The following is a 27,260-nucleotide window of genomic DNA, read 5'->3' on the forward strand; positions in this document are numbered from 1 at the left end:
ATCCTGTCCGCACGAGTCTATCACGGCCTGTGCGAAGCCAAGATGGGGGAGGGAGTGAGAACTCTACAAACTATAAGATAAAATGTCTAGTGGCTCATACCACAGATAGAGAGGCCACGCATTTCTTGCAAGGCACCTTCGACCTGAGCATCAAGTTGACCCTCAGCATAGTCGTTACGAACTTGCTCTGGGAAGTATCGTTGCACACCGCCCAGCTGCTCATATCCCTCCTGTGCAAACTTAATCTGCACACGAATCATCATCTCCAGGGAGGGGTCAAGGTATGGAATCCGCATATCCACGAGCTGCGGAAGTTCAGTCATCAGTTGTTCATCAATGGCATCGAATACAAGCTTTGCGTCGTTGTGTTCTCTTTCCATGCTGATGGTTAGTTGCCTCTAAAAATGCATACCGAGGAAGTTTCGATGGATCATCTCCAGGACGCTCCGACTGTTTCTTATACTTTGTACGCGTAGCATCATAGTCAAGAAGCTAGAGGGTTAGATTTATTCACATTGGGATGCATACCTTGCGACCACGCTTGTCAATGAGCTTGTTGATTTCTGGGAAGTAGCTGCACATCTTGCTAATAGGATCCAAAACTGTAGCACGGTACGGCGCATCCAGTTCCTTGGCGGTGCGCGCGTCAAGCTCTTCCAAGGCACGCTTGTAGGAGCTCGCGATAGTAGCTGTTTCGCTATTGTCATGGTAGAAGCCTTCAATCGTGTCACCAATTCGTGCTTCCGAGGCAGACATCACTGTATTTGTCAGACCATGTTCAGATACATACGTCGAATGGAATCCAAATAATCGCGCGAACATTTCAGGAGAGACGTAGCATGCTTCTCAAATTCGCGGTATTTATTCTCTTCTTCTTTGAAACGACTGTCATCAGAGCGTTCCAGCTGACCAGTCTTCTGCATAAACTGCGTTCCCGCACGGTTGATCGATTTCTTGAAACCCCCCCAAGACATAGTGGCGATGTAGAGGTGTTGGCTAGGGCGCGGAGGGAAGTTGGCTGGACGGGGCCGTGCCTCTGATCGAGGCGTTAAGCTTCAATCCCAGGGCCCTCCACTTGCGGGTGTCCAGCGGACAGTGCAAGGGCCTCCTCCATCGTACTCGCTTGCAGGTAAACCGACCATGCAACGCCTGTTTGGATTGTCGCAAAACAAGCCCAAACCTGATCTGCAGAAGGCGATATCGTCCACAGATGAACGTGCTGATGCAACGCAGGTGAAAATTAGTCGGCTTGATGCGGAACTGGGACGTTATCGTGACCAAATGAAAAAAATGCGCGACGGTCCAGGCAAAAATGCAGTGCAACAACGCGCGCTCCGTGTTTTGCGCCAAAAGCGCATGTATGAAGCTCAGATGGAGCAATTGACACAGCAAAGTTTCAATATGGAGCAAAGTATGATGGCAACAGAAAATCTACGAAACACCATGGCCACCGTGGATGCTATGAAGCAGGCCAACAAGGATCTGCGACGCACTTATGGCAACTTGAACATTGACAAGATCGAGCGGATCCAGGACGAAATGGAAGATCTTTTGGAACAGTCAAGTGCGCTACAGGAAACATTGTCTCGCAGTTATGCGCTGCCAGATGATATTGATGAAGAAGACTTGGAGGCGGAATTGGAGGCATTGTACGTGAATGTATGCATTTTAACATATGCAGAGAGGAAGAGCCCTTGGAGCAGGACATGGAAATCCCATCCTATCTGCAAAATGCGCCCCAGGCAGCTCCTGCTCAACCCGACTTTGTGGACGAGTTACCTGATAAAGAAGAAGTATGTGTATCGTCATATTAACAATTGCAGGCTCTGACTACCAATCTTGAGATGCGAGCTGCCTGATTATGCATCAAATGGCGGCAGCCCCCAAAGTTCAGGCTGGAAGTCTTTTAGCGATGAGATCGTTTGATGCGCCTGGACGGTAGGACCCTGCTCTGCCACGGCACTCAGCTAGCTAGTTAGTCTCATATACCCGTGTCCGAACATACATTGGGGTCAGGCACCCAAACCACTTTCATGCCAGCGGCCAATCCCGCCTCGACGCCAGGCTTGCGTTTATGAGCATATGGGGATACGTACCAAGCCATCTTCAAAGACTAAGACTTCACCTTCAGTCCCTTTCAATACACCATCAAACTCGGCACCTGGATCACGAATACCTTGCACGAATGTTTCGCCGTCCTTGGTATGTTGCAAACCAAGCCCATACTTTGCAGCAATGAGGAAAATATCAGGGTTGGGTTTGCCTCGGCCTACCACCTTATCGTCACCGCATACTACACGGTCGCCAAAACACTTGAAAAGGTCAGGGTTTGCAGACGACTTGATCTGGACTCCGCCGGTCAGTACCAAGAGCCACGTACAGTTTCGACGCTTGCTGCCTGTTGCGACCTATTGTGAGGACCATGAAATACATACACAGATAGGAATATTATGCTTGGAAAGATGCTGGACGAGGCGCTGTGCGCCAGGCATAGGTGACACAGTTTCAAATGCGGGGAGAAGACGCGCATTCCTCTCTACCAAGAAGTTGTCGATGGTGAAAGGGCAGTCTTCACTGAACCCCCGCTTCACGTCGTCTTCTTTCTCGGGATTCGGCGGCCATAGGCTCGAAAGGAGTACCACTAAACATGAGTGTCATAACAACGTACTTGTCGCATCACGTTCCGGCTTGCCCATAAGACGTGCTTTGATGCTCCAGGTCTGCTCCTTGCCGTATGGCTTCAAAATCTCATTAACTACATCAGTGTATATGCGCTCACTATCAATAAGGAGACCATCCATATCAAATAGCACTGCACGCACACACCCTAGAGATCCGTTTGACATGATTCTTCCGGCTAAATGTCAAGCCGAGCGCTTCTTTCAGGGCCCACTCCACTGCTAGCCCTGTCGATTATGTCAGCTAGAATGAGATCCTATCCTACAAAGCGGGGTAGTAAATTAACCACCTCGAAGAAAAAAGTTTACAACGCGTCCATATCACTAAAAGCATCTTGGAAAGCATCGCTGTCCAGCGACAACCGGCTTCCCATAGATGCACGCTGCGTCGACCTGCGACGTTCAGCAGAAGTATCCATTGATTCGTTCGTGCCTTGCATGGTAGCAAGATAAGAAAGAACCTTTTCTTCGCGAGAATGAGAGCCAACCATTGTGGATGAGACACGGCGCTGCCCAGATCCATCCATAAACGTAAATGGCTCTCTTTCCGGTTGAAGAGGTTGCGGACCCGTAGGTACCATAGCGACGGCAGGTAAGCCATCTTTGGCTGTTACAGCAGGAGCCAGAACAGGGGACTTTGTTCGTGTAGGGGGGCGCTCTGACGCTGGCAGTTCATAGGCGCCAGCCCCAAAATCGCTGTGGTCATCAGTATGTTGCCCCATTTCCAGGACAGAGAAGCGTGGTTGGCTGCGGAAAGCCGTCGAACGGCGCTGTTCTTCAGCCTCTTCACGGGTAGCGGGAAGAACATTGTCCATAAGGCGGGGCGACATGGCACGGGGAGAGAGTGGGCGGTCATAATCATAAACATACGAGTGGCCCAGAGAGCTTGTGCCACGCTGCCTGGAGTCTCGGCGGCTCGATGACCTACGCTTGCGCTGGCGTTTCTGGGTCTTCGTTTCATCTTTCGGCACAGGCGTAGGTGCGACGTCGCGAGCTACACCCGCGTCCGACGACATAGTAGTGTCAGTGATACCCAAAGAGTCTGTGTCCTTGTTGTCCGAGGAGATGGTAGCCGTGGAGGAATTTTGTGGGTATTGACCGTAAGAGACAACTGTGCCTGGGCCCGATGCATACATGTCGGACCCATACATCATCGATGGTGCCCCTGTCGTCGACGCAGCCTGCGAGGATTGTATGATACGCTCTGTCTCACGGCGGATATGACGTTTATGCCACCAGTAGAAGCTAGCTGCCAGAGTTGCTAGTACAACGACAATAGGGACGACAATCGCTGCCGCAAGACTGCCGGTGGAAAGGCCAGAGTGGTGGTCATATTCGGTAACCTTGCTGTTCGTGTACGCAGCGGACGAGTCGTAGCTAGAGCCACCTCCGCTACCAGAGGCCATGGTCCATGACGGACTGAGGGGGTATGGAGATTCCCAGGGCTGCGAGCCGCTGGGGACAAACTGCAAGTTAACAAGGAAATCCTGGGTACTATTCCACCAAGAAGACTGCAGGTTCAGCGACTTGGCGCCAGGGCCAGAAGGGATACCGAGCCATGCATGTAAAGGGAGGGAGCTGGATTGGTGCTGGGAGTAGATATACACATCAAACTTGCTTGATTTGATGCAATCGGGCTTCCATGTCAAATTTAAAGACCCCTGCGACACCTTGGCACCTGCAGCTGGTGCAAGATAAATATCCTTAGAGCGGCAGGACACCTCCTGACGGCGCACTCGCAACGACATCGTTACGAGCAGGTGAGAGAGTGAGAGAACGGTGGCGAGGTGGGCGAGGACCCCAGTGTGTCAGGCCCTCTTCTGGATCTGTGCGCACGAACATCTGGGACAACGCATAATGCACATGCAATAAAAAAGGGGTTGGCATTCACGCGTAGATGAGCGTATTCTCTGGAACGTACATAAAAGCCACGTGGGTAGCCAAATCAGGTAGAGAGCCTTCGGCCGATCTCTGCTGTGTGTGTCAGCGCGTGGGTGTGGTGTTGCTAATTGGGGCTTTAAGCCAGCCTACATGGGGTGGTTGGTGCCAGGCAGGCCAAGCCTACGTGGGGTCGGTCGGCCGCAGGGCGGCGGGCGCCGTATTTGTGGAAAGCGGGGCAGCGCTTAAGTGTCAGTGGGAAACCATGTCGGCCATTCATGCAGCCCTCACGCGATTTCTGTTGAATCCAGCAAACCATGACCTACTTGCTATTGTCAAGGGTGCTAGGAATGGCCTGGTCTATGGCGCCAAGATCCGGTTTCCACATGCCCTCGTCATGGTGACGCTATTTGGTTCCGGCTCGCTCCGTGATCGATGGAAGAAGATCATCCAGGCTACACGCCAGCACTCTGTTCGTCTTTGTACATATGTGGCGATCTACAAGACGTGTTTGTTAATTCTTCGTGATCTGTTCCATGAGGGCAAGCAGTCGTCGGCAGACCCCTTTATTGCCGGTATGCTAGGCGGTTGGTACATGTTTGGTGATCGAACGCCCGTGAACGAACAGGTATGTGATGGTGAGGAAGTGACCTAATGTTCCTAGATTGTGCTATACTGTGTCTCTCGATGCATTGCATCCCTCTTACCGCGCGCCCAGGTGCCTAAAGACTACCCCAAGAACAAGGTACTCCCTATCGACAACACAGCGCACCAGATCTTTGCAGCGCTGACGTGGGGCACCGTGATGTGGCTGTTTGTGAACGAGCGCCGTCGTTTGAACGGTGGTTTGGTCAACAGCATGGACTGTATGTATTATGGAAACCTGACACGCAGACTTGTATGTTCTTTCAGACAAGTGGAATAGCCTTCGGAACTTCCTGTGGCATAATGTGTAATGAACATAGCATAGACCATCTCTCGACTGATGCCTATGTAGTGAAACCAAGTTCATGATGTATGGCATAGCTCTGAGGGGCATTCCACTCAGACCAGAACCACTATAACAAAAGCAAATGAGCGCGAAGCTGTCTCATCATCCAGTATACACAAAGGAAAGAGATGGGTCATGTTAGGCGGCTGATACACTGGCAAAGTACGGATGCTGCAGTGCACGTTTAGCTGTAGAAAGTTAGTGAGAGAGTAGGTACGTACCGCTTATCCGGATGGCTGGATCGTAGATCAACATGTGGTGCAGGAGGTCGAGGCCGGTGTCGTCCAAACCGGAAACGGCCGACTTAAGAGGGACGCCGTTCCACTTGGGGAAAGTCGTTTTGTAGTCGGGCAGGGACTGTACACCGGGCCATACCTCATCATTGGGCGTGCCAAGGGTGCTAAGGAATGTAAGTGGGCATATACCACGTACCGGAAGATGCGGAAGATCTCGTCGATTTCCGAGTCGCCTGGGAACAAGGGTGTACGCATAGCCATTTCAGCGAAGATACAGCCCACGGACCACATATCGATGGCTGTATTGTAATGACGCGAGCCCAGCAACACTTCTGGCGCGCGGTACCACAATGTCACGACTTCGTGGGTGTATGTGCGCAGCGGAATACCAAAGGCACGCGCGAGACCGAAGTCAGCCAGCTTCAAGTTTCCCTCCTTGTCAATCAACAAGTTCTGCGGCTTCAGGTCACGATGGAGGATGCGGTGTGCATGGCAGAAGTAAATGCCGCGTACCAGTTGGTAGGTGAACTTCATGACAATTTCGGGGCCTAAACCCTCAGGCTTGTCCGCAACATTGTCCATGTACTTTTTCAGGTCCAAGTCCAAGAACTCAAAAACCAGGTAGAGACGAGACTCTTGATGAATGATTTCGTACAAGCTTGGGGGTCAGTGGCGACAAAGTACGTACCGGACAATGTTTTCGTCCCGCAGTTCCTTCAACAGACTGATTTCGCGGATGGCAGTCGACGGTACACCCTCATCCTCTGCCTCAAGGCGGATCTTTTTCAGAGCAACCAAGCGGCCATTAGCGCCTGGCGTGAGATCACGGGCCTTGTAAACAACACCGTATGTGCCTATCCGGTTAGCAAGACACGACGAGCCTATGCGCTATACATACCCTCGCCAACTTTTTCGATCTTTTGATAGTTCTCCATCACGGAGCCACAGACGAAGTGTAGCAGACAACAAGGAGCAGGTTGCTACAGCTGTCTCTCGATGCAGAGACTCGACACGCGCCTGGTGTGTGTTGGTCTGCGTGCGCTTTCTGCACGTGAGTGGACCCGCCGGGGTGGGCTGCATATTGTTTGTCGTTTCGTCATTCGCCCACGCGCTTAGGTTTCGCAACGACATGTTTTCGGCACCACAGGCTCCAGTTCAATCACCCTGGGGCCAGAAAACAGCCCCAGGCACCTTCGGCACGCAGCGTGGAACGCCCGGTGGTATGCCATCTACGCCGATGGCATCTTCGCAAAACAACTGGTTGCAGACCCAAGGCCCGCCTGGCCAAGGTGGCATGAACAACACGCTCGGCACGCCTGGCCAGTTTGGCTCCCTGCAGCAGCCAGGCCAGGGTTTCAGCACACCACAGCAGCCAGGAGCTACCGGCCTATTTGGTACACCGCAGAATGCCTCGCCTGCTCCCTTTGGCGCCGCAGGCGCTACAGCCTCGCCCTCGCAAGCCGCGACGTCAGGCTGGGGTCATGGTGCGCAAGCATCGCCAATGAACCAGGCACCGGTAGCGTATCTACCTGGCTACTTGAACAAAATGCGCGCTGGAGAACGCGCAAACTCAGCATCGCTTGCGCGGCCTGGCACAGAATCGACTTCGCCTGCTGCCAAAGTCGACCCTGACACGTCGCTGCTAGCGAGTAACGATGGTACGCAATCGCGCCAAGCTCCTACGCTATCGCCTACAAATGGCTTCCATTCCTCCTTCTTCTCGCGGGGAAGCGTCGATTTTGGCGATTCGACATCGACACGCTCACTTCTGCCTGGCGGCCAAGGTGTGCGCGAAGGCAGCATCTTTGGGCATGGCGGACTGCGTGGCTCAATGAGGGGGAATGAGGAGGCAGACCGGTCCATGTCACGGCCTCCTCGCTCGCCGTCGGTGCCGAACACGAGCACCATGTTCAGCCAGGCAGATACAACAGCCTTTGCGCCCGGCTCCATGGACGACGATGATGCGCCGCCGCAAGAAGCGCTGTGTGATGTGCCGCAAATGCAAGCGCAGCGCGTATGGGACGCGTCGTCGTCGGTAGGTATGGGACCGTCGCCACAGCCGCCTCACACCGCCACAACGCCCATGCCTACCCAGGAAATGCCGGCCAACCAACGTACTGTCATTGTGTATGGTTTCCCGCCATCGCTGCGTCCCATGGTCTTGGAACAATTTAGTTCCATCGGTGGCCTAGTCTCGGCGGACGATGTAGACATGCCAGCAGCGCTCACGCCCGCAGCAGCGGCCCAGATGCCAGACTTGCCCAAACCACTGCGCCTTACGTACTCCGATGCCGTCCAAGCCATGCATGCCATGCGACAGACAGGACGACCTGTTGCAGGCATGTGCATGATTGGCGTGCGTTGGGAGAACGATGCCATGCATCAGCAAAGCTTGGTACGCGGCTTGGATGCACCTCTCTTGTCGCACAGCTCTATGGATACCCGTACTCCGTCCGCTGCCGCAAAGCCAGCCGCGGTACCTACGACGCCAGCGTCTTTTACAAAGGGAGCATGTACAAATGCGCCAGCATTTGGCCGGCCGATTAGCAAGGTGGACACACCTGTAGCGGCATTGGCGCAGTCCTCCGCCCAGACAACCTCGGTTCATTCGCCTTTCCGTGCCGTGGTGCATGCCGGCGAGTCGCTTCTGCGTGGCTCACAGTCCCAAACCGGATCACAGGCCAAGGCCTCGGCGAAGAATGCATCTGGAGCCGACACGGCGAACACCTCGGGCGTGCTAGGGCGCTTAGCGGATGGTCTCTTTGGTTGGTAAGCAGGGCCGCGAGGAAATGCGCCCTATTTTGTAGTGGAGGTAGATAAGCGCATGAAGGCTTAGTACCCCAGTCCTGCATGGTTCGCCTCTTTCCAACATGGCCTCATCCACGCGGCTCATGCCGGTGTTGTACCCACTGCGTGCGTCCAAAGAAGCGCTGGGGTCCTACACACATTTACTCTGCGTGCATGTCCGACGTGATGACTTGCCTGCGCCTCTCTTTGAGGCTCTTCAAGAGAGTACCAATGAGTACGTTTTGTGTTTTCATGCTGACCTTGCTCAGAATGATCGAAGAAGGTGCGACATACCCGTACGAGGAGGCCATGGATGCCCAAGCGTTCCAGCAAGCGTTTGTAGCCTACGGTATGTGTCGTTCGCTGACTAAGACTAGATTTGATGGTGGGGATCCTTGTCCGACCTACGCACGCGTACGAGCCCGGTGCGAAGGTGGTGCTGCATGAGATCCTGCCGAGCGAGGTCGACACGCCCTTGCATGAGGTGCTCACACAATGCACATGGCCCGCACAACTCGGCGGGTTCTACTACGTCAAGCCGAACTACCCTGGCCGCTCGAGTCACAATTGCAATGCTGGGTTCATTGTGCCAACACGCCTACGTGGATGTGGGGTTGGGTCCATTCTGGCCCAAAGCTACCTGTACGTGGGCCCTGCCCTGGGCTACCGTGCGAGTGTATTCAATCTGGTGTACAGTACGAACAAAGCGAGCTTGCGGCTCTGGGAGACGCTGGGCTTTGAGTGTGTCGGCCGGATCCCTCAAGCGGGCCGCATGCGCGTCGAAGATCACGAAGAGTACGTGGACGCGATCATTATCTACAAATCGTTTGTCGAGGCGACGTAGTCGACGCGCCGCCGCGCGTCTACCAGGGACGTCGGCGGCCTCCATAGCACGTGATGCAGCGCCCACGTTTTTTCTGGTGGGGCCGTGGAGGGGACGTTGGAGAGAGGATGGCCCTTCGTGGTCTTGGTAGGCAGGTCATGTCGAGTGCACGTCCGATTGTCTTGTGTGGTCCCTCTGGAGTGGGCAAGAGCACGCTGATCAAGCGCCTATTTGATGAGTACCCGGACTCGTTTGGGTTCAGTGTGAGCCGTACGTAGGAAGGATGCTGACCAGGAAGACACGACGCGTGCTATGCGTCCTGGTGAGGAGAACGGCAAGTCGTACCATTTTGTGTCGCGCGACCAATTTGAGGACTTGATCAAGAAGGGCGAGTTTCTTGAGCATGCCGAGTTCGGTGGCAATTTGTACGGCACCTCGGCGCAGGCCGTACGTGATGTGAGTGAGAAGGGCGAGGGCCGTCGTGCGATTCTCGATATTGATGCGCAAGGTGTGCGTCTCATCAAGGCCAACCATGCGCATCTGAACCCTGTCTACGTATTTATTTCGCCGCCGACGTACGACACGCTGCGCTCGCGTCTGGAAGGCCGAGCTACCGATGCGCCTGAGGCGATTCAGCGTCGTCTGCGCATGGCGCTGCATGAGCTGGAATATGCACGCCAAGGCAAGGACGCGTTTGATGTGGTGATTGTCAACGACGACCTGAACCGTGCGTACGGACTTCTGCGCAACGTCGTCCATGACAAGCTGGACGGCCCCTTTGACCAGGTACCGCCGCCGGATAACGCTGAAGAAGCGTATCGTCAATCGGCTTCGTCGTAGTCGTAGTAGATTGCTTGTATGTACGGCTCCCTATCTACGTTAGGCACCCAGCTGCGCCTGCGCCGCGACGTCGGTGCTGTCATCCACAAAGGCCTGCGCGGTGACCTGGCCGCCGCTGAGCACAATGACCTTCACGGTAATGGTCTTTGCCGACGACGCATGTGGCACGACCAACTCCAGCAGCCGCTCAGCGTCGGGGCGGACGTACGCGCTACGCACTTCTTCTGGCTCCAGAGGCTCCTCGTCCTCGTCCTCGTCCTCGTCGTCCAGCGGCTCCGGCTCAATCTTGTCCACACGCACACTCGGCGTGCCTTCGGCCAAGCGGATCAGCGACGCTTCGCTACCCGACGCCGGGAAGCGGAACACACGGCGGGCCGGCACAGGTGTCTGCGCAGGCACCATCGTGACAAACAGCTGGCCATCCACGACCTGCTTTGCGACGCTCTCGTCTGCCGGCGCATCGAGGACCACACCGATGGGGCGCTGCGTCGCCGGCGCCTGCAGCGCCTTGGTACGCTCTGCCTTGTTGTTCGGCAGCGACTCGACAAACTTGCGTTCCTCGCTGTCCGTCGGCAGGTGGACAATCGTCTGGGCGTACACCGCACAGCCACGCGCAATCACCTGGTCCGAGTCGATGGAGTACGTGATGTGCGTCTGGCTGTCCTCTGGGAAGAGGTACGAGAGCTGCTCCGCCAAGCCGGCAAGACGCGAGGCACCACCGGAGAGAATCACCTCGTCGACCTGGCATGGCTCGAGCGATGCCTGCTCGATCGCCTTTTGCACGTTGGCCACCGCCTTTTGGTACACACCCGCGGCCAGCAGGTTGAGGCGCATACGGTTCACGCTACCGCTAAAGTCGATACCCTCCGCAAGACTCTCAACACTGCACTGCGCCGAGTTGCTTGCACTGAGCGCACGCTTCGTGACTTCCGCTTCGTTGCGCAGCTTAGCCCACGCACGCGCGTCGTTCTCGCCAATGGCGACCTTGCTCTTCTTCGAGAACTCCTTCGCAAAGTGCTGCACCAGCACGTCGTCCAAGGCACGGCCACCCACCGTCTTGTCGTGCACGTACGACAGCTGCGAGTACACACCCGCCCGCGCCGCAAACACCGTCACGTCCAGCGACGTACCACCAAAGTCGACCACGGCCACATTGCGGTCGAGGGTCTTTTCCGGCGCATACGGCACACCCTGCTCGCCGTCTGGGTGCGCAGGCAGATCGCCCGTAGCCTTGGGCGACGTTAGGCCGTACGCAGCCAGCGCTGCCGACGGCGCCGAGACGAGCTCCAGCACATGCAGACCCGCTTCCTTCGCCGCCGCCTCAATCGCCTCGTTCTGCGCATCGGTGAACCACAGCGGGGTGCTCAACACGGCACCGATGATCGGCACACCCGACATAAAGTCCTTCGCAGCGCCGTACAGCACGCCAATGAAGCGCACCAACACATCGTGCGCTGAGAGAATCGACTTGGTACCCTCGATCTCCACCTCGAACGACGGCGTACCGTTGATGTCCAGCACCTGCGCCGACTTGCGCAGCTTTTCGCCCTCCTCCAGCTCAGAGAACGAGCGGCCGACCAGGTTCACGAAGTTGTCAATCACATTCGGCGCATTGCGCACCAACTGCGGCGTGGCTTCGTTGCCTGTGTACACCTGATCGCCATTGAACGCAATGCGCGTCGCAATCTGACGCTCACCGTTCTCGTTCGCAATCACATCGGCGCGGCCGTGCTGGTTGATGCACGCAATGCTGCCGTATGTGTTGCCCAAGTTGATACCGATCACAGCACCGTCTTGTTGGCTCATTGTCGGTTGTGGTCGTGGCTGGCCCTCTCGTAGGCGAAGCCTGGCTACTTTTTCTACCCACCGAAAATTCCTCCCACGTGGAGCTATCCACGTGGGTCACCTCGTAGGCGCCCACTTTCCTCTACGTATCGTACTCGGTGCGCCGGCGTACCGCACGGGGATCTTCGGCGCGCGACAAGTCCTTGCGTTTGCGCTCGTCACTCGCGTCGTCCAAATCGGTATAGTCGGTACGCGACCGGCCCGGCGCATGCCTCGCATCCGCCTGCTTTTCAGCCTGCCGACGGGCAAAGCGATCCCATGCACTACGTGCCACATCCATACCGTCCGAGGTCTCTGCCAGGCGCCGGAACTCAGGTAGGTCACGTAGACGCGGTACAATCTCCTCAAACGAGGCATGGATATCGAGCGGGGGGTCCACGTGCTTGCAGGCATAACGCAAGTCGTCTGCCGCATGGCGTAAGCGGCGCTCTGCACGCCGACGCGCTTCACGAGCATCGCGCTCCGCTTGGTACAAGCACTCGTCAAACAACGCTTGGAGAGCCCGCTCAGAGAGCGTACGTATCGCCTCCGGCGCCTTGGACGACTGGCACGCCTCACGCCAAATGCCCCAGTCGGAAGGCCGCGAAGCCAAGATATTATTCTCTTTCATGTACGCTTGGACATGTCGTCGTTGCGTGGCAAACGCCCGCTCTAGCTCATCCAGTCGATCGTAAAACAGCTCTTGTGCTGTCGAGCCCTGCGTCGCTAGCATCGCATCCAAACGTGCATCGTGCCGTATGACTGCATAGTACGTTGTCCAGGTACTGCGTGCATGCATCGTGCCATCATCAATGTGTGCTTGCATCATCGCGTGGAATGCATCACGAGCCTCTCGATCTTTGCGCCTTGACGTCGCATCCTGCTGCGTCTGCGCTGCCCGTGCCTCGCCCTCAACCGTCGCCATATGCGCCTCGAACACTTGCAACATGTCGGACAACGACATGGTCTGCAGGCGCGCATCGCTACGGTATTCGTCCGACTCGAGAATGGTACGATGCACATCACGCCATAGCGTCGTAGGCTGCATATCAATGGACTTCAGCAGTGCTTCTAGCGCTGTACGGTTGTGCGTATTCACGTGCTTTTGCCGCACCGCGTCTTTCTCACGGGCATCGTGGCGTATTGCCTCAAAGATGGTATGCGCCTGGGCCTCGTCATCCAACTCCGCCCAGAGGCTTGTATCCTGCAGTCGCTTCTTGAACGTCGCAAAGCTTGCATACGGTTTCAGCATACCTGCACGCTGTTGCTGCAGCGCCCGTGCCATAGCAGGACGCAACTTTTCTTCCTTGGCTTCACGTTGCGCAGCCTGTTCGTCTTTAAGCTCTTGCACGTACTTGGTGAAGGCCGCTTTGCGATCGGCCAGCGATCGTAGAGCTTTGTACAGCGGCTCTGTGACAATCACACGCAACGTTTGCTCCCATGTCGAATCAGGGCCGACCTGTTTTAAGCGAAGCAGCGAGATGAACGCAGCTTCGGCTTCCTCATAACTGTTGTACATCAAAGGCGCGCTGCGGATGTTTGATCCGCCGCCAATGCTCGAGCTCTGCCGAGGCGCCGCTGTGCCCGGCCCCATCGGCTCGGGCGTGCCAGATCCTGGTGCGCTCAGTGGCGTGCTGGCTCCCCCTGCTTCGCCGGGTGCAGGGCGTGGCGATGCAGAAGGTCGGGCCGCAATAGCTTTGGGCGGATCGTCAGGAATGCTGTCCAAGTACGCTTTCAAGTCCGACGGCATAGTCCATGTCGACTGCTTCGTCTCTTTGTTCACGTAGTAACTACGCTCCCCGGATTTGTACTCACGCCATGGCGTAGAATCCATGGCACGTTCTCGTGCACTTTTGAGTTCATCAGGCTTGTCCCATACACTCCGTCGCTCGCCTGGATGGTACCAATATACACGGCCCTGGGCGTTGCGGTGTTCCACCTACGAGTCAGTGTAAGTGAGCGTACGTACCCATGCACTAATGACGGTGCCATCTGTAGGCGTTCGTGGTGAACCTGCATCAGCCGCCTTGGGTAAGTGAGACGATGCGGTATGCGAACCTACCATCCCGATGCCACTCTACGTGACACGCTGAGCCTACGCAGGAGAACAACGACGAGCGTGCGAGCGAGCGTCTTATTCTGGCACGTGGGTCCACGTGGGAAAAACGTCTCTGGTCGTCGTTCGTAGACATGCTATGGTCGCTGGTCCACACGATGGAGTATCGAGGTGGCGACCGTGGTCCACGAGGTGGATACGGAGGTGGTACGTAGCCTATACATGCTGACAGTGACAAGGTGCAGATGATGATACGTCGTGGTACACTCGCAGAAGATACCCTGCTCATGATAGCGATTGGGACGATGAGCGACGTCCTCCGCCTCGCCGCGATGGCGACCGACGTGGACGTGGTGGACGCGGTCCACCTACAGGGCGGCGCAGCGCTGGCGTGCGTCTGAGTCCCCCCCCACCCGGCACGATTCGATTGCGTGACCGGGTCGTGCCTTCGTCGCAATGGGACGTCCCTGCACCTGGGTTCGAAGTCCTGGACGCCCTTGCGGCGAAGTCCACGGGTCTTTTTGGCGCCCCTGTCAATGCAGGTGCTGCCGGTATGATGATGATGGGCGTGCGCGATGCGATGCCCAGTACCTTGCCACCCAGTGCCTTACCAGATGCCAATCCCACCACAGCCGCGGCTGTGTCGAATGCGTTCGTGCAAGTGCATGCACGTCGCTTGCATGTCACAGGTGTGCGTTCGCCCATGACGTCGGAGTCCTTGCAGGCGTTCATCAATGCCAAGATGAACGAGCGTTTGCTCTGTTCCAGTGGCAGTATGGAGCCATGCTTCCATGTACGTGTACAGGACGACAAAGGCACGGCCACGCTTGAATTCCGCAATCCGGATGAGGCGACCAATGCACTGTCGCTCGATGGCGTCTACTTTGTGGGCTACCCGCTTTCGATTCAACGTCCACGCGACTATGTGGGCCCTGACATTGTGCCGCCGCCTGGCGCGGTGGAGACGACGGTGCCAGATGGACCTAATAAACTATTCATCGGCAATGTGCCGATCTTTCTTGATGAAGGTCAAGTAATGGAGCTCTTGAAAGCGTTTGGCGAAGTGCGGCACTTTGACTTGATTCGGGATGAAGAGACACAGCGCTCACGTGGGATGGCCTACTGTGAGTTTGTGGAGGAGGCCGTGACCGATATGGCCTGTGAAGGTCTGGATGGGCTCGAAGTGGGCGAACAGCGCCTCGTTGTGCGTCGTGTGATGGCGCCGAGTAATGCGCCGCCTGCTGATGATGTCCAGGAGACATCAGATAACCCTACCCGTGCGATGTTGATGCTCAATATGGTCACAGCAGAGGAGCTTATGGACGATTCCGAGTACGCCGATATCATGGAGGATGTGCGTAGCGAATGTGAGCGTCATGGCATTGTGACATCCGTGTACATCCCACGGCCGCTACGCGATGGTATGCCGGGTCAAGAGCCAAAGGGTGTCGGCCGCGTATACGTGCAATTCGATACGGTCCCGGCGTGTGAAGCCGCCTTTAAGGCGATTGCCGGACGACAGTTTGATGGGCGAACTGTGATTTGTGCCTATGTACGGGAAGACGCATGGCCTGAACAGCCCGTGCTCGAATCGTAGAAAGAAAAAAAAGGGGAGAGGGGAAGAGTGTGCTGCGGCGTCATATATCTCAATCATCACAGATCATATGACCCGCTGAGTGTATCTGTCATAGTCCCTAACATTCAGTCCCAAGTACATTACGCGCCATGAGATGGCTTCTCTCGTGTGCGGAACTCCAAGAGTTTCGGAAGTTCTGAAATGGGGCATGCCTTACGCATGAATTCATGCTGTAGCAGCTCATCCGCGGTAGCGCGGCTCTTCACGTCAGCACAGAGACACACTGCGAGGAAACTCTTTAGCTCACGACTGAGCTTCTCTGGCTTCTTCAGCGTCGGCGTGCCATTGGTAGCAATCATGTACAATGCCTTGAGCGGCTCTTCATCCAGGTAGGGCGGTTCATTCTCAATCATCTCAATCGCCATAATACCAAGAGACCAGATATCCACCTTCGCGCCGTATTCTTTCTGCTTCACAACCTCGGGCGCCATCCAGTACGGCGTGCCGACCATCGTAGCACGCTTCCGCCTCTGATCAGTAAGCTTCGCACAAAAGCCAAAGTCTGTGATCTTCACTTGACCGAGGTTGTTCAGCAAAATATTGTCACTCTTAATGTCACGATGGATGATCGACTGGTTGTGCAAGTGTTCCAACCCCTTGCACGTTTCCAAGCTAATCGATGCAATCTGCGGCTCCGTAAGCTGGTTGTTATCGATCACGTCCGTCAAAGCGCCGCCCTCCATAAATTCCATAATCACCCACAAGTCCGTATTATGGACCAGGAACGCGTTCAGGAAGTTGACAATGTTCGGGTGCTGCGACTCCCGCATCACCATGATTTCATTGATGATCAACTCCTTGCGTGGCTGATGCGCCAAGTCCATGGCTTTGATCGCTACGACTTGCTGTGTCGCAAGCGACTTGGCCACATACACAGAGCCTGACGCGCCCTGCCCAATCTTCTTCACTTTGCGATACAGCAAATTCGGATCATCGTGGCTTACCACGCTGCGCAATTTCTCCATAATCTGCGCCTCTGTCATGGTGCTTACACGCTTATTCGCCTCTGGACGACGCTGTGAAGTAGCAGCAGCCTTGTGCGCTGCTGGCTCACGCATAGGCACTGTCGTGGAAGCCGCTGCGGTGGGCGGAGGGCCAGGCGCTGCCGCGGCAACAGCTGCCGCGGCTGCAGCGGCGGCGGCGGAAGATGCCCGAGGCGCCCTGGGCGGTTCTGCGAAGGCCGGCTCTGCCTGCACAGGCGCGGAAGGACCTGGTGCATGCGACTGCATCGGCATCGATACCTGAGGCTGCGACTGTGTGGACGGTGGCGGCATAGGTGCCGCTGCCTGCGTCGGTGGCGGGCCTGACATCGTAGGGGTGGGCGTGGAGAACGTTGGGCTGGCGAGGCCTGGGATGGGCGACATGGAGGGTGACGCACCTGTGGAGGCAGCCGCCGCGGCCGCAGCTGCAGCGGCAGCCGCTGGCGAGATCGAGGATGGCGTTGGTACAGGACGCGATGTGGGCATCATCGAACCTGCTGGCGAAGATGTCACTGACATCGAAGGTGGCATCGCATTACCTGCATGATATGGCTGCGCATACGGACCTGATGGCGCTGTCGGCGCCGTCGGCGATACAGGTGACATTCTCAGCGGAGGCGAAGGCGGCCTGTGCATATTCGGTGATGCGTACGCGAAGGGCGCAGCTGTTTTCAGCGGCGCAAGTGTGCGCTGCTGCTGCAACATCTGTTGCTGCTGTTGCTGCTGTTGCCTCCTTCGCTCGCGCTGTTCTTCACGCTCCATAGCCTGACGAAGCTGCGCATCGTCCGACATGCGCATGCTTTGCGTCATGAGCGATAGAGAGCTTGCATCGCTTTCAGTTACAGAGGCACTCAAGTCTGCTGTGGATGAGGCTGTGCTCATATTTGCTTGCGCAGGGGCGAGTGGCGTGGATGAATCCGGCGGCGGCAAAGCTGGAAGGGGACTCTGTTTGCCCAGTCCGTAGCCGCGTGCCGCACCAGGCGGCGTAGGCGCGGCTCGACGTGGTTCCAATGATGTCATCTTGGTGGGCGTGGACGCTCCACTACTGGGAATCGACGGCGCACGGTTCTTATAATTGTCAATCTGAGCACGTCCAGGATGGCCAATGTGCATATTCATGGTAGGCGAGCCAAGCCCAAAATCGTCGCCAGCCCGCTTCTGAATGTCTGTGTAGAACTCCAAGACATCCAAGACAGCCTGGGGGTTCTTGGCATAGTCCTCCTTGGTAATAGCGGATTTGGTCAGTAGACGCATCCACTGGTCTGGCAAGCCAGTGAAGGAGCCACTCACAGGGTCGAAGCCAACATGCACTTGATGGACAAAGTTGGTTGGCATCGAGCCACCCAGCGGGCATCGATTGTATATATCATCCATCCAGCTGTAGAGTTCTTCATCGCTCTTTAACTGTAGATAAAAGGTTTTGTCTTTGGTCTCAATTTCAATACAATAAGGCTTCAAATCTGTACGATTGATGTTGGTCACATCTCGAAGCAGGACAATCGACGATGCTTGATACGTGGACTGTCACGTTAATAAACCATGTATACATACCTCGTTTTTATGGAAAAGAAGTGTTGTTTCGCGCAGGACAAGCCAACGCTTGCTCCAAATCCATGAACGAATACCATCTTCTTTTACGCTGACATAGCCTTTACGAACAACAGATGCAGAGCTTGTGCCTGTCTGCGTAGGGGGCTTCGCCATAACAGGCGAGGGATAAGCCCTAGTTACAGACGAGCCTGGCAGGCTCGTATCGTACAAGTCGGTACCGCCTCGGGCACCTGCCATCGAAGGAGGCAACGGGGCCGAACGTGCCGGCGTCAGCCCGTATGTATCAGAGGGGATGTCTTGTTGTCCGTACGACATACAAGCGCAATAGGGAGGAGGGAGGAATGGCGCGACACTAGCACTGCAGCTGGAGTCGTAAGCGTTTGTCCGTCGTCTTATCCGACCCTCATCACACCAGGTGGTTTTCGCACACGTACGCAAGACCTACCCCCACGTGAGAGGCACGTGGAGATCGCACTGCGGCGCACACGCGTGAGGGCGAGAGCGAGACGAATCCCTCTCGTACGCGCCTCCCGTCGTTGCACGTGATGCCAAGCGGAGGGCTGGCGGCCAGGTGCCTCTGCTCCGCAGGCGGAGGCCGTGCGCTTTCGTGAGCGGATACGAGCAACGATGAGTGATTTCCGGCACTTGAACGTTGATCAGTACGATGAGGAGGCTCTGTACCTAGCCGATATTGTGCCAGAGGATCCACGTTCACCGCAGGAACTCGCACAAATTGCACAAGCTAAGCAAGGGAGTGCGCGAACACGCATGGCCAGGTACGTCGCAGGGATGGCTCGTGCTGACAGACTAGTGGCGATATGGTAGGTGCGCTGCAAGAGGCCCTTCATGATCCACCTACGGGCTCTCAAGCACTGGAAGCACGTGTAAGTATACATATATATGGTGATCTGATTTTACAGCGTATGTCATGGTCTTTGATTTTCGATATCCTCTCGTCGACTCGCACTGCCGATATTTTGACGACAGTCAAAGCGTTGTCTGGTGATGAGCGCGATACACTGATGAAATATTTGTATCGTGGGATGGAACTTGTCCGGACGCCAGGCGAGGCTGGCTCTATCAATGGCGCTGTGCTATTGAGCTGGCACGAAAAGGTACGTGAGCAACGTGCCGTTTATGACTAACGCTTCAGCTTACACAGGTCTCTGGCACGGGTTGCATTGTGCGTGTGATGACAGACCGTCGTGTTGTGTAGAATAGAAAGCATAGCGTCATGAAACGTATGCAAAAGAACCCAGCACCCTACGTGAGCCATGAATGCGACCTGTGTCTCTTCGTTGGCCCGATGCCTTCACTTCACCGTTACCGAACACGACTACATGTCAGACAAAAAAAACTACGCCAATCACAAAACTAAAAAACATCGTCATATCATAGCTCTTCACCATGGGGGAAAGGGGAACCAACTCGTTTCGTTCACGATTCGTTAATACGTCAGCTGTACAACATCTCGACCCGGCATTATATATCCATTGTAGCAGGGCCACCCCATTTCAGGTCACGGAGATGGAAATCAATAATGTCTTCCAGTGCATCCATCACTTGCTCATACGGACGCAGCTGCGATGTCGCGATGGAGCTCACAATCGAGTCAGACTCGGCTGTTGTGCACGTGCGAGGTGCGAATGGCAAGTCCAAGTCGTTCAATAGTGCGATCAGCCGCTCATCACGACCAATATGCAGGATAAACTCAAACCGGCCCTTGTTCGTCGGTGCATGTCGCGTAGGCAATTGGCCCATATTGTCAAGTGCCAGCATGTACTGGACGGCCGTCGAGCGACCTACATTCTTGGGCATGATGACAAAGTACGTTTGGCCATTCACGATACGCAGGGAAAAACGTTCGCCCAAAGAGTCACTGATGAGGCCCTGCACTTCACTGGCCTGCCTGCGTGCCCATATAGCATCAGCCTCGCTCATCCCTTCACCAAAGTACCAGGCGATGGTGGTCGAGCGCTCTTCGATCCAGGAGCCAGGCGTACGTTCGGTAAAGTAGTCAAGAATTTCACGAACGGGCTTGCGCCACTGCATATCGAAGCCATCCACTAGCGACGTCCAATCGCATCTTGTACCGGCCATACAGTGGCGGACATAGCATCCATCTTCGGCGACCAGGCCCAGGTAGGGTACTTCCATGGCCAGTTTTTCAAGGTCGGTACGCGAATGACTGCTGAGCAAGTAGACATACATGCGATGGTCGGCAACCAGACGTTGGAGCAGGCGGTGAATCGCATGGGGCGGCTCGAAACCATTGCCATGCACGTAGCACAGGTCTTCCCGCATTAGCGTGCCTTCCAGATCAAGCAGGACCAAGCACGATTTGGACGCACGCCATTCTGATTGCATTTGTGCAATCTCCAGTTCCGGCTTGAACATTGTCTCCATGTAGGGCTGCTGCAAATGCACTCGCTCCAATTGTGATAAGATGGAGGCGACCCAGTGGTGCGACGACTGTGACATGACGGTGTGATGCAGGTCACGCCAACGCCGCACCATTTCCTCTTCAGGCATCATTAAAGCATGATGAATGGCCTTAGCCACCTGCTGTGCGTTGAATGGATTCACGCCAATACAGGCCCGCAACGCCGAATACGTGCCCGTAAACTCGGACAGAATCAAGGGACGCTGCCGACGCTGCTGTGCGACAATGTACTCATGCGAGGTGAGGTTCATACCTTCGCGCAACGACATGATCAAAAATGCATCGGCCATGGTCAACAGTGCCAAGTACTGACTGAACGTGATTTCCTGTACATGTAAGAACACGATCGGCTGGTACGTCAAGGAGCCGTGCTTGTGGTTGATGCGGGCCACCAAGTCGCTGACCGCTACCACCTCGCTGTTTTCCCGGACCGTCGCCAGAGCCACCTGGACCAACACCACACGACCGACCCATTCAGGGTGTCGTTCTAAGAACACTTCGTACGCAATGAGCTTCTCGCGTACACCCTTGATCCAGTCAAGCTTATCGCGACCGACAATCACCTTCATGCCGGCAAAGCGTTCACGCAGCTTTTCGACCCACTCTGTGACGTCCGGATGTTCCTGTCGTTTTTGCAGCATCTTTACGTCGATGCCGATCGGGTACGATGCGACGGTGACGAACGAATTTTTCATATGCACGCCACGCGCTGTGGTCTCGGCCTGTAAGATGCGGTTGGCCGTCTGCCGGAAATGACGGCAGAAGTTGTGCGTCTGGAAGCCGATCAAGTCCGAGCCTAGCATACCTAGCAGCAGCGGCTCTCGGCGACTAAGGCACCGGAAGATCTCGCTAGAGGGGAAGGCAATATGCAGGAAAAAGCCGATCGGAGCGCGTGGAATGAGCTTGCGCAGCATCTCTGGTACCAGAAGGAGGTGGTAGTCATGCACCCACACCACATCGCCATCGCGATACTCCGCTGCAATGCGCTCAGCAAATCTGCGGTTCGTTTCCACATACGCGTTCCATGCCTCGCTTTCGTTTTCCAGACCTTTCCCCGTAGGCAGCGTGTAGTGAAACGTGGGCCAAAGCACCTGCTTGCAATACGTGTGATACGACATCACATAATCAGCATCCTTCAGCCATACCGGCAGCATCTGTTCCTGCGATTTCGATACGGCATCGATTTCCTGGCGCGTTGGGGTAGGAATCCAGTCCATCTCGATACCGAGTGTACCAATATAGAGGACTGATTCATTGTCCAGCTCTTTTGTACTTGACACGGCATTGATCAAACCGTAATTTGCACCGGGGTTGGGATGGAAATCGAAGGGCATGCTCTCCTGCGCATGTTGCGGCTCTTCCACCATGTCAATGCACGATTCGTATTTGCTAGTACGGCGTGCGATGTTGGCATATCGCTGGCTGTTATCATCATGCGTCATACTGCGCGTCGATGCATTGCGCATGGGCCGAGGGCGTGATGGCTCATTGTGCTTCTGCGTCGCTTTGGCCACGGCTGCCTTCACCAACTCTGCCTTGGGACGTGCCATCTCGACTTGGCTACCAGTACCGAGCTTTGCACTAGCGGCCAAATGTTCATATTCCGTGGCACTACGGCTGTGGTCCGATTTGCCCGACCAGTCGGCCACCAATGGCGTATGAGAGACGAGTCGCGGCGTAGCTGTCCGAGCTGGGGCACGAGAAGGGGGTGCGATTGTGGCCGACACCGAACCAGTTCGCACGAGCGGATGCTCTTGCACGGTGGGAGAAGCCACGCGCGATTGCTGTTGCTTGGCGGCCAGATCGGAAATGATGCTTACAGGCGTATTTGAATCCGTATGTTGCGTGCCTGGCGGTTTGGGCGTCGCATTACCGGTCAGCGAGCTCGCTCCCTTTATGTGAATGGGCGTTTGTAGTGCCCGTGGGCTGATCATCCCCGATCGTACTCCCTCTTTCTCGTCGCCAGCCAGTGCATGGCGGCCATGGTCTGACCATGAATTCTTCACCGTCTTGGACATGATACGGGCAGGCGCACTGCTAGGATTCTCGCGCATCTCATTTTCTGGGTCTGCCACGGGGGAAGAGACGCCACTGTCCAGCGCTGACTCGGTAGCATGGGTAGCATACATTCCATCGCCGCGTGTCGCATCGGCCATGAGTTCTGCCATATTTATGCGATCTCGGCTGACGACCGTGGAGGAGCGTCGCGACATACTAGGGCTTGTACCTACATGGAGTCCACGATTAGGAAACACACGCGCCATCGCCTCCTCCTTGTCAACCTCGACCTTTAGGGACGAGGATAAGGCTTCCGCAAGCGCCTCGGTATTCGGCTCGGCGGCTGGCGTCGGTGAGCCCCTTCGCACGGGCGAGTTAAGCGACGCTTCAATCACATCCCACTTGAATTCGACAGTGCGGGGGAGAAGAAACGACGCTATGAGTACACGCCTCTTTGTACTCCGTCTCGACTTGCTCATGTCTTAGGCAATAAAAGGGCAGTAAGGCACGAATCGTGGCTACTGCACCCGCGTGGAGCATTGGCCACCCGGCACGGCCGTGCGCGGGGACGCACGTGATGTCATTTTGGTCCCTGCTCGGCGTGCGTCCAAACCCCAGATCGGAGATGGACCTGTCCGAAGATGGCTCGATGTTTCGTTGCGAGGAGATAGAACTAGCTAAAAAGACCTATGCACGACGTAGATTATCAAAAAGGACCTGTACTGTCAGAATGATCATACGGTCGTACTTACATCTGCACGATGAATAGCATTGGCCTCGGTCAGCTCGCCTTGCATGGCATGCTGTTGAAGACGTGACACCAACGCCCGAAGTGTCTGCCGCGAAATCGTGACTGTCTCCTGCAGTCTCGCTGTATCCGATGGATCCTGGAGCAGTTCGGGAATCGTTGCACGTTGGTCCGCCTCATATTGCAGCGTAGACTTCAGTGTCACGATAAGGTCATCGTCTACCCGTTCCGACGATGGGTCGTCCAGCACACGATGGAGTGGGAACGCAATGCGGTGTGTTGGGTCCATAATGGCCTCGAGCTTTTTCTCTCCACTAAGACGATCGAAAGGAGGGCGTCCGTACACCATCTGGTACAAAATACATCCCAACGACCATACATCACTAGCTTTCCCCGCTTTGTACACACGTCGGCCATGTTTTCTCGCAATCTTGATCGCTTCTGGCGCCATGTAATTCGGTGTGCCGACAATGGCCTCACGCGAGATATGGATCGTGCCCAAAGGAATTTTCTGAGCAATACCGAAATCGATCAACTTCAAGCGTCCTTTCGCCATAAGGAAGTTGGCTGGCTTCAAGTCCGTGTGCACCAAGTTGCCTTTCTCATGGATAAAGTGCACGGCCTCCAGCATCTGGCGCCAGTACGTGCGAATATCCGAGAAGGAAAGAGGCGCCTTCACCTTGAGAAGATGGCTAAAGTCCATATCTCCTAGTTCCAACAGCTGCGGTAAGTACGTTATATCGTACGTACAATTTTCAACGTGTCGCGGTTCAAGCGGTGACCAAAGTACCGCAAGATGTACTTTTCGTTCCCTGGTACTTGAGCAAGCTGCTCCAATAGCTGTGCTTCTTGAACCAGCTCATCACGCGATTCAGGCTCGAGGCGACGTAGGGAGACTTGCTTCATCGCAAAATAGCCCTGATGCTCGTCGTCGACAGGCTCCATACGCACGGCTTCCGAGTCGCCCTCTTGGATGGCGGCCGGGATCGCAGCTGGGCCTTTCACTTGCCATACGGTAGAGAACCCACCTTCGCCAGCGCGACAAACCTTGTAAAATCGGCAGCCACGGAACTGATGAGGTCAGTTGGCATGTATACATACGGTCGTCTCTTTCGCCATAGACTTTTGCTGATGTGGGTTCGAAGGCGTGAAGCCTGACGCATGTTGTCGGGCTGCTTCCTCCCACATCAGCTGAAGAAAGTCCAATGCGCGATCCATGGAGGGCGCAGGTGGATTGGGTATCTCGCCTTTCTCTGAGTGAGCTGCCTGCGATGCAGGGAGTTGGTTTTGTACATCGACCAAGGGTGGTCGTGCGGGTATCGTGGATGTATGAGAGGGTGTAGGTGTGGTTTTTTCACCGATAGGTGAGAGTGAAGGTGTCACTCTTTCCACGGGCTCAGCTGTTGAGGTAGATGCTGTCATGCCTTTGTCATCGGTATAAGGCTGATCCATAAGAACTTCTTCGTCATCCTGGTATTTTTGCACACGTCGAGCCGGTATATGCGTGCTATTCGATCGGACAGAGGAGCCTGTGTAAGAAGTGTGCGTATACGTACGAAGCTTTTGCAGGCCACGGCCCACACTGCGTTGGTTCGCAGCCAGGGTATTGGATCGCAAGGTCCGGGAGGCCAACGAGTGACCAGGTGTCTGCACATTCTCTTTTGAAATGAGCGCTGGTTTGAACGTCATCTCACTAGGTGTATCTGTGCGACGCCAGCGAGGCAATGCCAGTGGTGTTGTCGGTAGCGTATCTGATGCAGGAGCCGCATAGACGTGACTCACACGCGGAGGTGTCGGCAAAGGACTGCCTTCCGTATCACTAAGCCCATCTATTACGACCCGATGGGGTGTCCCGGGGAAGGGGGCGCTAGCGGCGCCCATCTTCAAGGTATGTACAAGCGATACGCGCACGCAGGGGTTGGCGTCGCAGTCGAAAAGTGTTGTTGTGTTGCACAGAGGGGAATTACTACAATGCCACGTGGCTATATATTTCCTACGAGGTCGCTCGCCGCGGCGTGGTGCGTGGCAGCGGTCAACGCTTGCACCAGACTAGTCGAAGGGGCCCAAGTAGTCCTCTTTCATCGTACCAATAGCAAACTGTGGTTAGAGGTAGTACACGTACAATTTCATTGGCATCCACACGCGTACCGACGATGCGTACACGAACGCGGCGTCCTTTTACCAGATTCTGGTACGGTCAGTCGTGGTTGCTTGACGTACATCTGTTGGTGACGTAAACTCAGGCGGGTTGGCGTCCGGCTGGAACTTATAATCAATAGGTAGGAGGTGCGACGACACAAAGATGCTCAATGGCCCGACCTCCGCAAAGAAACCCATCTGGCATGTGAGAGTCATGCTTCTTTCAAGCACCTACCTTGTTGACATTGGTAATCTTGGCATCCATCACTTCGCCATTGAACTGCTGTGAGAAGATAAGTAATACGTACAGGTTTGAGCACAATCGCTTGGTACTTGCTTCGGAACTCGGCCAAGCCCGAGCCAGGCAGGACCTTGCCTTGCCCGACATCAAGAATGGAAACAACTTTGATAATATAACCCTGGCATTAGAGGTGTGGATGACGTACGTATTTCCCTGAGCATGTACCTTCGACGTCGTCTCTGAGCTTGCGATTCACTATGGTCAGGCATGCGACAACGTACGAAACTCGATCATCGAAGGCCCAAAGAAGGACGGATGCAGCTCTGTGCGGTGGTCCAGATTTTTCTAGGGTTGGTCAGTGGTCGTATACATACAAGGAAGAACATGGTAAGAGAAGGAAGACGAGCGTGGCACCGCACACACGCCGTCGTCTAGCGATCGGTCGAGTGTCTGGGGGTGGAGAAGGGCGTTCGTTGGTCGTCGCTGCGAGCGGCGCGACATTGCTCCACGTGACTGTGCACGACACGAACGACTCGCCTTAGCGCACAACCTTGTGGCGGCTGTACGATGGTACGTAGACAAACTGACCTCACACGCTAGGGAAACGACGGTGGATCCATTGCGCGCCGTGACGACTTGGTGAAAACCAAGGCGACCGGCCCCATCTCGGTAGATCGGGACGAAATGCGGCACACGCAATGGACCTTGTGCCGCATCTCGCGACAAAAGCTACGTGCGCCGATTATGATCGATCGGCTTGGGCAACTGTACAACAAAGAGGCATTGATTGAGTATTTGTTGCGCAAGAGCACAAAGACAGTCAGTGAGGCTGAGACGAAAGTGGCAGGTCATATTCGGGGTCTCAAGGATGTACGTCAAGTGCAACTGCATGTGAATCCCACGCACGAAGCGGCAGGCGGAGATGCGTTGTACTACCCTTATGCATGCCCGTTAACGCAGCGTGTAATGAATGGGAAGCACAAGTTTGTATGCCTGTGGCCGTGTGGGTGCGTGATGAGCGAAACAGGTTTGCGAGAGACGGCGTTCCCTGGCCAGAAAAAGCGCCCAGAGGACAAAGCGACGACACCATGTCCACAGTGTGGCGTCCTGTTTGGCCATGATGCGTTGTGGAAGGACGAGCCGAGTGTCGACGCGGATCTCATCTGGCTATACCCGCCCACGGCGACGCAAGCGATGCTGCGGGAGCAGTTGGTCGCCCACGCTGCGGCCTCTCGCAAGAAGCGCAAGGCGAAGCAGGTCGACAACGACACCACCAAACGTGTACGAGCCGCTGTGGACGTGGATACCACGCCCTCGCTCAATCAAACAGCACCTGGTGCCTATGCGGTGCAACAAGTTCGCGCCGCGCAGGCCCAGGCAGCGCAGCATGAAGCTGCGTCGTAAGTGCATT

General features: G+C 55.5%; 17 protein-coding genes across 17 annotated transcripts; 7 read left to right on the plus strand and 10 right to left on the minus strand.

Moving 5' to 3' along the window:
- Positions 1-86: 86 nt before the first annotated feature.
- Positions 87-974, minus strand: Malapachy_1203 (bar-domain-containing protein; the record flags this gene model as incomplete). The annotated part of the gene is made up of 4 exons (XM_018135710.1): positions 87-381; positions 413-492; positions 529-758; positions 791-974. The coding sequence occupies 4 exons, from the start codon at positions 972-974 to the stop codon at positions 87-89; spliced, it is 789 nt and encodes a 262-aa protein (XP_017992242.1).
- A 166-nt stretch (positions 975-1,140) lies between these two features.
- Malapachy_1175 (vps60 involved in vacuolar protein sorting) lies at positions 1,141-1,814 on the plus strand (the record flags this gene model as incomplete). The annotated part of the gene is made up of 2 exons (XM_018135684.1): positions 1,141-1,649; positions 1,682-1,814. 2 exons carry the CDS (start codon positions 1,141-1,143, stop codon positions 1,812-1,814), a joined length of 642 nt encoding a protein of 213 aa, XP_017992308.1.
- Positions 1,815-1,859: 45 nt separating this feature from the next.
- Malapachy_1195 (hypothetical protein) lies at positions 1,860-2,846 on the minus strand (the record flags this gene model as incomplete). The annotated part of the gene is made up of 5 exons (XM_018135702.1): positions 1,860-1,946; positions 2,006-2,065; positions 2,097-2,408; positions 2,436-2,641; positions 2,669-2,846. The coding sequence occupies 5 exons, from the start codon at positions 2,844-2,846 to the stop codon at positions 1,860-1,862; spliced, it is 843 nt and encodes a 280-aa protein (XP_017992563.1).
- Positions 2,847-2,983: 137 nt separating this feature from the next.
- Malapachy_1222 (hypothetical protein) lies at positions 2,984-4,426 on the minus strand (the record flags this gene model as incomplete). Its single annotated transcript, XM_018135729.1, has 1 exon — positions 2,984-4,426. One exon carries the CDS (start codon positions 4,424-4,426, stop codon positions 2,984-2,986), a length of 1,443 nt encoding a protein of 480 aa, XP_017992124.1.
- A 395-nt stretch (positions 4,427-4,821) lies between these two features.
- On the plus strand, positions 4,822-5,512 carry Malapachy_1179 (peroxisomal protein; the record flags this gene model as incomplete). Its single annotated transcript, XM_018135687.1, has 3 exons — positions 4,822-5,184; positions 5,221-5,422; positions 5,451-5,512. 3 exons carry the CDS (start codon positions 4,822-4,824, stop codon positions 5,510-5,512), a joined length of 627 nt encoding a protein of 208 aa, XP_017992309.1.
- A 173-nt stretch (positions 5,513-5,685) lies between these two features.
- Malapachy_1196 (pkinase-domain-containing protein) lies at positions 5,686-6,718 on the minus strand (the record flags this gene model as incomplete). Its single annotated transcript, XM_018135703.1, has 5 exons — positions 5,686-5,735; positions 5,769-5,947; positions 5,980-6,441; positions 6,472-6,637; positions 6,682-6,718. The coding sequence occupies 5 exons, from the start codon at positions 6,716-6,718 to the stop codon at positions 5,686-5,688; spliced, it is 894 nt and encodes a 297-aa protein (XP_017992564.1).
- A 194-nt stretch (positions 6,719-6,912) lies between these two features.
- On the plus strand, positions 6,913-8,556 carry Malapachy_1210 (hypothetical protein; the record flags this gene model as incomplete). Its single annotated transcript, XM_018135717.1, has 1 exon — positions 6,913-8,556. The coding sequence occupies one exon, from the start codon at positions 6,913-6,915 to the stop codon at positions 8,554-8,556; it is 1,644 nt and encodes a 547-aa protein (XP_017992277.1).
- A 97-nt stretch (positions 8,557-8,653) lies between these two features.
- Positions 8,654-10,233, plus strand: Malapachy_1183 (guanylate kinase; the record flags this gene model as incomplete). The annotated part of the gene is made up of 5 exons (XM_018135690.1): positions 8,654-8,805; positions 8,840-8,919; positions 8,948-9,365; positions 9,545-9,663; positions 9,692-10,233. The coding sequence occupies 5 exons, from the start codon at positions 8,654-8,656 to the stop codon at positions 10,231-10,233; spliced, it is 1,311 nt and encodes a 436-aa protein (XP_017992618.1).
- A 39-nt stretch (positions 10,234-10,272) lies between these two features.
- Malapachy_1194 (ssz1-regulator protein involved in pleiotropic drug resistance) lies at positions 10,273-12,039 on the minus strand (the record flags this gene model as incomplete). The annotated part of the gene is made up of 1 exon (XM_018135701.1): positions 10,273-12,039. One exon carries the CDS (start codon positions 12,037-12,039, stop codon positions 10,273-10,275), a length of 1,767 nt encoding a protein of 588 aa, XP_017992562.1.
- A 121-nt stretch (positions 12,040-12,160) lies between these two features.
- Malapachy_1219 (formin binding protein 3) lies at positions 12,161-14,122 on the minus strand (the record flags this gene model as incomplete). Its single annotated transcript, XM_018135726.1, has 2 exons — positions 12,161-13,996; positions 14,027-14,122. The coding sequence occupies 2 exons, from the start codon at positions 14,120-14,122 to the stop codon at positions 12,161-12,163; spliced, it is 1,932 nt and encodes a 643-aa protein (XP_017992272.1).
- A 149-nt stretch (positions 14,123-14,271) lies between these two features.
- On the plus strand, positions 14,272-15,710 carry Malapachy_1212 (pre-mrna splicing factor u2af large chain; the record flags this gene model as incomplete). The annotated part of the gene is made up of 2 exons (XM_018135719.1): positions 14,272-14,320; positions 14,359-15,710. 2 exons carry the CDS (start codon positions 14,272-14,274, stop codon positions 15,708-15,710), a joined length of 1,401 nt encoding a protein of 466 aa, XP_017992275.1.
- Positions 15,711-15,829: 119 nt separating this feature from the next.
- On the minus strand, positions 15,830-18,595 carry Malapachy_1190 (serine threonine-protein kinase cla4; the record flags this gene model as incomplete). The annotated part of the gene is made up of 2 exons (XM_018135697.1): positions 15,830-18,250; positions 18,281-18,595. The coding sequence occupies 2 exons, from the start codon at positions 18,593-18,595 to the stop codon at positions 15,830-15,832; spliced, it is 2,736 nt and encodes a 911-aa protein (XP_017992558.1).
- A 312-nt stretch (positions 18,596-18,907) lies between these two features.
- On the plus strand, positions 18,908-19,496 carry Malapachy_1181 (arp2 3 complex 16 kda subunit; the record flags this gene model as incomplete). Its single annotated transcript, XM_018135688.1, has 4 exons — positions 18,908-19,056; positions 19,092-19,164; positions 19,201-19,395; positions 19,434-19,496. 4 exons carry the CDS (start codon positions 18,908-18,910, stop codon positions 19,494-19,496), a joined length of 480 nt encoding a protein of 159 aa, XP_017992713.1.
- A 266-nt stretch (positions 19,497-19,762) lies between these two features.
- Positions 19,763-22,891, minus strand: Malapachy_1202 (glycosyltransferase family 20 protein; the record flags this gene model as incomplete). Its single annotated transcript, XM_018135709.1, has 1 exon — positions 19,763-22,891. The coding sequence occupies one exon, from the start codon at positions 22,889-22,891 to the stop codon at positions 19,763-19,765; it is 3,129 nt and encodes a 1,042-aa protein (XP_017992241.1).
- Positions 22,892-23,455: 564 nt separating this feature from the next.
- Malapachy_1220 (serine threonine-protein kinase mph1) lies at positions 23,456-25,350 on the minus strand (the record flags this gene model as incomplete). Its single annotated transcript, XM_018135727.1, has 4 exons — positions 23,456-24,190; positions 24,220-24,540; positions 24,571-24,998; positions 25,026-25,350. The coding sequence occupies 4 exons, from the start codon at positions 25,348-25,350 to the stop codon at positions 23,456-23,458; spliced, it is 1,809 nt and encodes a 602-aa protein (XP_017992126.1).
- A 168-nt stretch (positions 25,351-25,518) lies between these two features.
- On the minus strand, positions 25,519-26,235 carry Malapachy_1201 (rna polymerase ii subunit; the record flags this gene model as incomplete). The annotated part of the gene is made up of 7 exons (XM_018135708.1): positions 25,519-25,566; positions 25,592-25,657; positions 25,690-25,806; positions 25,917-26,027; positions 26,055-26,104; positions 26,131-26,194; positions 26,224-26,235. 7 exons carry the CDS (start codon positions 26,233-26,235, stop codon positions 25,519-25,521), a joined length of 468 nt encoding a protein of 155 aa, XP_017992240.1.
- Positions 26,236-26,416: 181 nt separating this feature from the next.
- On the plus strand, positions 26,417-27,253 carry Malapachy_1184 (hypothetical protein; the record flags this gene model as incomplete). Its single annotated transcript, XM_018135691.1, has 2 exons — positions 26,417-26,419; positions 26,450-27,253. The coding sequence occupies 2 exons, from the start codon at positions 26,417-26,419 to the stop codon at positions 27,251-27,253; spliced, it is 807 nt and encodes a 268-aa protein (XP_017992617.1).
- Between the last annotated feature and the right edge of the window lie 7 nt (positions 27,254-27,260).

This window comes from Malassezia pachydermatis, assembly GCF_001278385.1.
Source record: "Malassezia pachydermatis strain CBS 1879 chromosome Unknown scaffold3, whole genome shotgun sequence".
Taxonomy (NCBI): Eukaryota; Fungi; Basidiomycota; class Malasseziomycetes; order Malasseziales; family Malasseziaceae; genus Malassezia; species Malassezia pachydermatis.